The sequence below is a fragment of the Jaculus jaculus genome, chromosome 7, assembly GCF_020740685.1.
Source record: "Jaculus jaculus isolate mJacJac1 chromosome 7, mJacJac1.mat.Y.cur, whole genome shotgun sequence".
NCBI classification, from domain to species: Eukaryota; Metazoa; Chordata; class Mammalia; order Rodentia; family Dipodidae; genus Jaculus; species Jaculus jaculus.
In genome coordinates this window covers 42744826-42754236 of record NC_059108.1, presented here as the reverse complement: position 1 = coordinate 42754236, position 9411 = coordinate 42744826, and the positions used below count along the sequence as shown (strand labels likewise).

General features: G+C 37.0%; 1 protein-coding gene across 4 annotated transcripts in view; it reads right to left on the bottom strand.

Annotated features, from left to right (window-relative positions):
- Positions 1–834: 834 nt before the first annotated feature.
- Positions 835–9411, bottom strand: part of Hace1 (HECT domain and ankyrin repeat containing E3 ubiquitin protein ligase 1) — a 102867-nt gene continuing 94290 nt past the window's right edge. For 3 of the 4 annotated variants that reach the window (XM_045154761.1, XM_045154763.1, XM_045154764.1), the window contains 2 exons: positions 2167–2280; positions 835–1421 (listed from right to left, as the gene is read on the bottom strand). In XM_045154761.1, the coding sequence (XP_045010696.1) occupies positions 1319–1421; positions 2167–2280 (217 nt within the window). In that variant the 3' untranslated portion in view covers positions 835–1318. Of the gene's footprint in view, positions 1438–2166; positions 2281–9411 lie in introns of all 4 variants that reach the window. The other variant, XM_045154762.1, reaches the window with a different exon arrangement.

Sequence of the window (9411 nt, the reverse complement as noted above, 5' to 3'; positions counted from 1 at the left end):
CTCTTTTCACTACCTTTGAGATATTTATGCAACCTTGTTTATTGCTGCTCTATTCACAGTAATTAGGTAATGGAACCAGCCTAGATGTCCCTCAACATAATAAAAATGTGGTATATTTATACAATGGAGTTCTATTCAGCAGTAAAGAAAAATGAAATTTGCTGGGAAATGAGCGGATCTGGAAAGGATTATAGCAAGTGAGGAAACCCCGGCCCAGAAAGCCAAATGTCACATGCTCTCTCTCATACTGTGGATTCTAGCTAGAAATGTTTAGATTTGTGTGTGAGCTGGAACCAAAAAGCAGTAGCAGAGGCCAGTAAGCTAGAAAAGGGCTATAAGGGAGGGAGGAGAGGTGAGGGTTTGAGGGGATGGCATTATATATACATAGATTACAGGGAGTGAAATGGCACACTGAGGCTGTACCTGCTCCTGTGTGCCTTCCAAAAAGACCATCCAATGCTCGAGAGGTAGATGCCACGTCAACATAACAATTTAATCATAATAAGAAAATTTAAGAAATAAGTCATTACATATTTAAATGATAATCTGTATAGGAGATTACTTTTTCAGATGTGTCATCAAGCTCACAGATAAATGTAATGCAAAAAATGCGGTAACTATATTTTACTTTTATTTTCGTTGTAAATTAAGGCATAAAAAACTCATGAGACCACAGATTATATGCATATGAAAATTGACTACAGAAAGATGCAAATAATTCATATAAGCTTTAATATATAAATCAGATTTAATTTTATCCATATTAGTCACTTCAGTTTAAACTTTACATCATATATTAAAATACTAAAAAGCTAAAAAAAAATCATTGTGAAAGAGATATAATGTGGGAAAATACATATTTGTGTCTTTATACACAATCTAAATCAGTCCATTCTATACAATAATTTTCCAAAATATAAATGGCACTGTACATGCAAAAGATAGGTACATGACCTCATGTAATTTGATATACAAGAAAATACCCTTTTAACAACACAGAGTCACAGCAGAGGTGGCATGAAGAATAAAATCTTGGATAAGGTTAAAGAAATATTTTTTTAAAAAATAGTTTCTACTACTTTAAATCTTTATATTTTTAAAATGATGTCTACTATGATTCTAAATTTTCTAGTTCTGTCACAGAGAAAAGCAAAACAGGGAAAGAGAAAAAAAAAATAAAAAACCTGATCCTTTGTGAAGTTTACACATTAGCCTTGCCCCTGGGTTGTATTTCGGCTGCTTTTCTGTTGACAGTGTCCTAAATCCCTCCTGCCACTCTGAGCTGGGCATCAGCATCTGATGAATTCTCCAGACTCCATCAGGCCATCGTGTAGCCATAACTGCCACAGTGGAGTGCCACCAGAAGTCTGTCCTTGAGGATTTCTTTACTTGGGTATTCAGGTAACTTGAGCATGTTGATGCTTTAAAATAAAAACACTGCCATTAAACAGAAAATATATGAAATTTCTGATAGTTTTCTCTAGTACTGAAAAACACTACTCCTAATTAACATAAAACCGCTTTCTCAAATTTGCAATCAAATTGGAAAACCCCTCAAGTAGTATTTAAAAAGGAAAAACCTGCCTCAGTGCAGTTTCATATGGCATACAAAGTGAGTAGAAGAAAATCAATTTCTTTCAGACTAAAACAAGGTAATGTATGTGGTGATGGTACACCTTAATAATACTTGTGACACTGGAACTTCAATGATATGTGAAATACTTGAAATATATGCAATTAAATTTTAGGTAGCTATGGTTTCCTCCAAAATTTTTGCTACCAAAAGGAGAGTAAAAACCCTGTAACAAGTAACCACTCACTCATCTGCAATACCAAGATTCTAGAGTAATCACGGGTGAGGTTTGCCTTTCATTAAAGAATTACAGTAGTTTTACCAGAGCTGCTTTAATAGTTTTATTTATTTGTAAGCAGAGAGAGATAAAGAGAAGAGAGAGAGAATGGGCACACCAGCCACTGCAAAAGAACTCCAGATGCATGTGCCACTTTGTGCATCTGGCTTTACATGAGCACAGTGGAATTGAACCTGAGTCCTTTGGCTTTGGAGACAAGCATCTTAACCTCTGAGCCATCTCTTCAGCCCTCTCTGCTCCTTTAACATTAACCCACAAAATTCATGTTTCACTGAAATAAACTAGCTTATCTTACCAGGTGCTTGAAGTTGGTAAAAGATTTGGGGCGTATGGCACAGCAGCAATTGTGAAGTTTTGCAGTCCACTGCCACCCATGATGTTGGCAAAGCCACCATGTGGGACCCTGGAACTGAGTATTTGAATCACACATTATGAGACTGAAAGGAAAATTCGTCATCTGACAGATATGTTATCAAGTTATAAGCTAGGGCAACAATATACTCAACTCTGAGACAATGACAGGATGATATATGTGAGTTACCAAAACTCCAATTGGCTCCTGTATGTTGCTTTGTGTTCAGTCAGTAAGCCTGTGCTGACACCCTCCATGTTTCACCACAGTCACTAGACTTTCAACTGGTCACAGCACATCTCTCTATTACTGTGCTGAGCATGACAGACTTACAGTCACTTGCTTCCATGTGCCCCATAGTAAGCTGGGACTTCCAAACATGTTCTGTTTACATGGGTATTCTTAGGGTAGCCAAAATGCCTAGCATCTATCAGTTGCTAAATATTTTCTGGAGAAGACCTTTTAATTTAGACAACAAAGGCTCTCACATGTTGTAATCCAATAGTTTCATTCCTTATTTAAAAAATAAAAACCTACGGCCCAAGTACTTCTTGTTCTACTTTTTTTCCCCCAGTGGAAAAACTAAAGATCCTTTCTTTTTATCTCTCCAGATATACAAAATACTGAATGTCATTTAAGATATTATGGCTATAGAAAACTTATTGATTTATCTACTTATTTATTTGCAAGCAGAGAGAGACAGGGAGACAGAATGGTTCTATTTATTTGAAAATAAATTAATATTTCAAATTAGTCTATGTATTGGTCATAATTAAGCAAACTGATCCAGGAGAAATTTTGCTGCTTTTAAAATGAGGTGCCAAGGGGTATACTACGACAATAGAGTACTTGTCTAGCAGGCACAAGGTCCTGAGTTTGAACCTAGCAGGACAAAAAATAAATTAACTAATTAAATGTTGTAGTGCTTTGGGTATAAATTACAATATGACAAAGACAAGGCCACCCTGAGGCTACATAGTGAATTCTATGTCAGCCTTGGCTAGAGGGAGACCCTACCTTGAAAAACAAAACGACAATACAAAAAAAAAAGGACAAAGAAACATTCAGTGTATTTAGATTCTAAGTATATACTTTTTCACACTTTTAATTAAGATTTTTAGTTATCATACAAAGTAATGGATTTCATGTTAACATATATTATCATATATTAAATATGACATATTTATATCATATGATATCAAATATAATATATTATCATATATTTTGTTCTTGTTTGCCATGCTGTCCCCCACCCCTTGCTGGTCCCTTTCTTTCCCCAAATAGCACCCCTTTCTAAATTCAGACTGCATATAGTCTACTGCCCTCTTTTGTGCCCCTTTCTCCACTGTTTTCAGACTCTTCTTCCCTTCACATAGTATACTTCTGTCATACATACATACATACATACATACATATACACATGTATATGTATGTGTGTATAGATATATATGATATATCTGCATTACTTTAAACTAATTTAATTTAAATCTAGACTGTATATAAGAGAAAACACTTATCTTTCTGAGGCTGGCTTGTACTGTTTCACACACTGATCTCCAATTCCACTCATTTTCCTACACACACCATGATTTCCTTCTTCTTTACAACTGAGCAAAATGTTAAAATATGCATTTTCTTTTTTCATTCATTTGTTGATGGGTATCTGGGCTGAGTCATAAGGTCTGACTAGACTTTAAAGATATTTTTAGTGTTGTACTTACCCTTCTCACAAAGCACCAAGCAAAAACAGCTCATGAGGAAAGTTTTTATTTTGGCTTATAGTTTCAAGGGGAAGCTTCATAATGGCAGGGAAAGGTCGCATGAGCAGAGGCTGGACATCACCTCTGCCACAGCAGGGAGAAGCAGCAGCAGGAGAGTAAGCCAACTAGCACTGGCAAACTAGGGGCTAATAAACCTCAAAGTATGTCCCCCAAAACCAGCAATTCAAGCCACCACATCTAGCATGTAATTCGCAGCACAAAGGAAGCCTGGGTGAGAAGGTGTGTGCCTGTAGTCCCAGCTCTTTAGGAGGATAGGGCAGGATAATCACAAGTACATAATACAAAGCACAGTTCAGCCCACTTTAAATAATGCTGACCAGCAAATAGGCAAAGCAACCTTGAAAAAGAAAATCAAAAGTGGAGGCTAACACATTTTGATTGTATTACGGAAGTAATCAAAACAGTATTATGCTGGCATAAAGACAGCTATACAGACCAACAGAACAAAATAACCCAGAAATTTACCCTTTTAAACACCATCAAATCATATTAGACAAGTGTCAAGAACATTCAATGGAGAAAGAAGGTCTACTCAGCAAAACATGTTAGGGAAACAATACCTGTAAAAAAAATCAGAAGATGAAGTTGGACTCTTAGCTTATACCATAGTCAAAGATGAACTCAAAACAACCCCAAAACCAAAGTATCTTCATAACTAATACTGTAACAATCTGAGAAGAAATACAGAGGAACACCTATTAGGAGTAACAACAGGTAAGGAATGATACCTAGAACACCCAAGAACTACAACAACCCAAAAACTACAACAATAAAATGCAGCATAAGAAATACAGTAGCAACAAAAGACTGGAAGAGATGTTCCTCCAAAGACACACACGTGGCCAATAAGCACATCAAAGAAGCTCTGCCTGCCAGTCTTTAGGGAAACATAGATCCAACCTATAATAAAATAACAACTCACAATCAAGGTGATTATTTACACCTAAAGAAAAAACAGAAAATAGTAAGGATTACCAAGAATGTGAAGGTTTCCTGATGGGAATGGAAACTAGGCACAGCCCTATAGCAAACAGTATAATAATTTCTCAAAAGTTAATAATACAATTACAGGGCTGGAGTCTGAGCTCAGTTGGTAATGTTTGCCTAGCACGCCCAAAGCCGTAGGTTTGATCTCCAGCACATAAACTGAGAAAGGGGTGCACATCTGCACCCAATCACTCTCGGAGTGGAGGCAGGAGAGTCATAAATTCACGATCATCCTTTACTACCCAGTGACTTTGAGGCCAACCTAAAATACATAAGACCCTGTCTCAAAAAAAAAAAAAAAAAAAAAACCCAAAATTTGCAGTACCATAATATGATCCTGCCATTTCATTTTTGTTGATATCCAGAAGAACTAAAGAAAGAGACTCAAAAAAGTATTTGTACATTCACATTCTCATTATTGATCAAAGCCAAATGTAGAAGCAATCCTGGTCTACAAACAGACAGATAAGCAAAATTTGATGCATATAAATAAAGGAATGTTCAGTCCTGCAAAAGAAGCCAATGTGACCATGCAACAACATGGATGAGCTTTGAAGACAACATGCATGTGAAATAAGCCTGTAACAAAAGGACAGGTCCATGATTCCATTCTGAGCTTCCTAGAGTAGTCCAATTCACAGAGACATGAGGTAGAATGATGGCAGCCAGGGACTGGTGGTTGAGAAGTGATGCAATAGGCAAAGATTCAGTTGGGGAACATAAAAAGAGTCAAAAGATAGATGGCGGTGATGATAACAATTGCTTAATGACAAAAGTGCATAATTAAAAACTGTTTAAAGGATAAATTCTATATTGTGTATTCTTTATCCCACACATAAAAACCATTAAAAATTTCCATTATGGGCTGGAGGGATAGCTTAGCAGTTAAGCACTTGTCTGCAAAGCCTAAGGACTCAGGTTCAAATCCCCAGTATCACATAAGCCAAATGCACAAGGTTGAGTATGCATCTGGTTTGTTTGTAGTAGGTACAGGCCCGTGGTGTGCCCATTCTCTTTCTATCTGCTCTCTCTCTCTCTCTCTCTAATAAATAAAAAAAAAATTCTTAAAATGGTCATTAGGATGTCCTAGTTGAAATCACTGACAGTGTGTTCTCAGCCACAGAAGAAGTAAAAGCTGGACAACATTAAAGAATTTCTAGGCTGGAGAGATGGCTTAGTAGCTAAGGCTCTTGCCTGCAAAGCTGAAGGACCCAGGTTAGATTCCCCAGTACCCATGTAAGCCAGATGCACAAGGTGGCACATGCAGCAGCTAAAGGCCCTAGAGTGCCCTTTTTCTCTATCTGCTTCTTTCTCTCTCTCTCTCTTTCTCTCTCTCAAATAAAAAATGTAAAAGCTTTCATCAAAAAAAAAAAGAGTTCCTCAAATTAACACTTTCCTCCCTCCTAGCTAAAAAGTGGTTAGATTTCTATTAAAAGCCTTACTGATAAAATCGCTCAGCTTACCTAATAATCAAAGTGAATACTGAGTGACTTCCCACACCAAGCCTAGTTGCACAGTCTTGCAATCCCAGCTGCTCAAGCAGCGAATGCTTGGGTTAGATTAAGTTTAAGTCTGGCCTATTCTCAAAGAACTATTCTCAAAGTATACAGTAAAAAGGGATGTAGTGTGATAGAGTACTTGACCAACATGCATGAGGGCCTAGGTTCAATTCTCAGTCCTGCCAAAAAAAAAAAATAAATTAATTAAAAAATAAATAAAATGTAAAAAATAAAGGAATGTCTAATCTGTGCTAGTAAACCATAAATGAATGATTAAGTCCTACCTAGGGCACAGAGTTATCTCTGTAAAAGACCTGGCTGTATCTCTTTGTAAAAACAAAAGGGAAAAAAACTAAAACCCAACATTCACTGGATGTGTTGGTGTGTGCCTTTATCAGCAGCACTTGGGAGGCAAAGGTAGGAGGATTGCTATGAGTCCGTGGCCAGCCTGAGACTACATAGTGAATTCCAGGTCAGCCTGAACTAAAGCAAGAACCAACCTCAAAATAAATAAATAAATAAATAAACTGACATTAATTAGTCTATGTATTTTAAGTTTTATTTTATGTGACCAAAAGTATAAAGAAATAAAAAGCTGTTCTGCTCTGAACTTCTTTTAACATTTTATTTTTATTTATGTATTAGAGAGAGAGAGACAAAAAGAGAGAGGGGGAACAGAATAGGCCTCTAGCCACTGCAGACATATGTGCCACTATGTATATCTGGCTTATGTGGGATCTGGGGAACTGAACCTAGGTGCTCAGACTTCATGGCAAGCACACTAACTGCTAGACCATCTCTCTAGCCCTTTTCTGAACACCTATAGAAGCAAACTTCACAATAAAGACATGATGAGAAAGTAAGTGCTGCATTGAATCTTACACAGACTGCAGCAAGCTGTTTCAATATTAGGATGACCAATCAATGTGCTTTATAGAACTAAGGACTGAAAAACAAGATTAAAGAAATAAAAAGAGGGCTGGAGATAAAGCCAAGGACCCTGGTTCAACTCCCTAATATACACACAAAGCCAGATACACAAAGTGGCACATGTGTCTGGAATTTGTTTGCAGTGACTATAGAGACCCTGGTGCACCCATTCTTTCTCTCTCTCTACATATATATACATGCTTCTTTTGTTCTCATAAATAAGTAAATAACTAGACTACAATGAGTTGTATGTAGCTCAGTGGAAGATGACTTGCCTAGAACACACAAAATGCTAGATTCAGTCCCTAGCATCACAATCAATTAGTCAACAAATGAATAAGTATCAAAAGATATACTAGAAAATATTTTTAAGCCAAGTTTTATGAACCACACTTAAAGCCCTGCTCCAATTCTTTATACAATGAATCAATATGACTGGGGTTCATACTCATGTTAATTTTATATAACAAAGAATGATAATTTTTTAAAATTATTCTTAAGGAGTGATGAAATATAATTATAAGACATTTAAGATAGTCTTACAGACCCAAGAAATATGACGTTAAAAAAATGGGGGCTGAAGAGATGGCTCAGCAGTTAAAGGCACTTGCTTGCAAATCCTGACAGCACAGATTCAATTCCCCAGTACCCATATAAAGCCAGATGCACAAAGTGGCACATGTGTTTGGAATTCATTTACCAAGAGGCCCAAGAGTGCCTATATCTGTCTGCTTCTTTCTCTCTGTCTCAAATAAATAAAAATATTTAAAAAGAATTTTTAATTATTTTTTGTTAACTTGGTTCACAGTTAGAACACTTGATTTTTTTTTGGGGGGGGGAGGAGAGGCTAAGGTAGGAGGATTTATTTCCATGAGTTCAAGGATACCCTGGGGTTAAAGAGTGAGTTCTAAGTTAGCCTGGGCTATATAAGACCCTGCCTCTGGGAGGAAAAAAAGGACAAAAAAAAAAAAAATAGAATGGAAAAACTGAAATCAAAAACTGCTGATGAAGGCCTGGAGAGATAGTTTAGTGGTTAAGCGCTTGCCTATGAAGCCTAAGGACCCATGTTTGAGGCTCGATTCCCCAGGACCCACGTTAGCCAGATGCACAAGGGGGCACGCATCTGGAGGTCGTTTACAATGGCTGGAGGCCCTGGTGTGCCCATTCACTCTATATATCTGCCTCTTTCTCTCTCTGTCTGTCACTCTCAAATAAATAAAAATAAAACAAAAAAAAATTTTTTAATGCTGATGAAAGTACAATCTTGAGAATGGACAATTTATGAAAGCTTATAAAGTACTGGTGACTTGGTAACAGTAATTTATGACTTTCATTTTATAAATTTAAATTATCCAGATATCTATATGTTAACTTAATAAAATTAAAGGAGGGCTGGAGAGATGGCTTAGCGGTTAAGCGCTTGCCTGTGAAGCCTAAGGACCCCGGTTCGAGGCTTGGTTCCCCAGGTCCCACGTTAGCCAGATGCACAAGGGGGCGCACGCGTCTGGAGTTCGTTTGCAGAGGCTGGAAGCCCTGGCGCGCCCATTCTCTCTCTCCCTCTATCTGTCTTTCTCTCTGTGTCTGTCGCTCTCAAATAAATAAATAAAAATTTTTAAAAAAATTAAATTAAAGGACAATTTTTCACCTGGGAAAAAAAATATATAGGTAGAATTAGTGCCACTAATATATAAAGAACACACACTTGCTCACAGACCCTTAGGGACACTGTTTTTCTGAGTTCTAAATGGTGCTAGCAAGTTGGGAAATACAGCCCTGAACAAAATGCTACCCTGAATATGCACATAAAAAAGTTAATCCCCATACATAACAATGGCAAACATACTGAGAGAGAAATCAGGGAAACAGCCCCATGTATAACAGTCACCAAAAAATTTAAATATATTGTAATATCCCTACCTAAGGAAGTAAAAGAAAAACAAATATCATGGAAATAGCCTTACCACTGAAAGAGAAATAGGAGAAAGCTACCT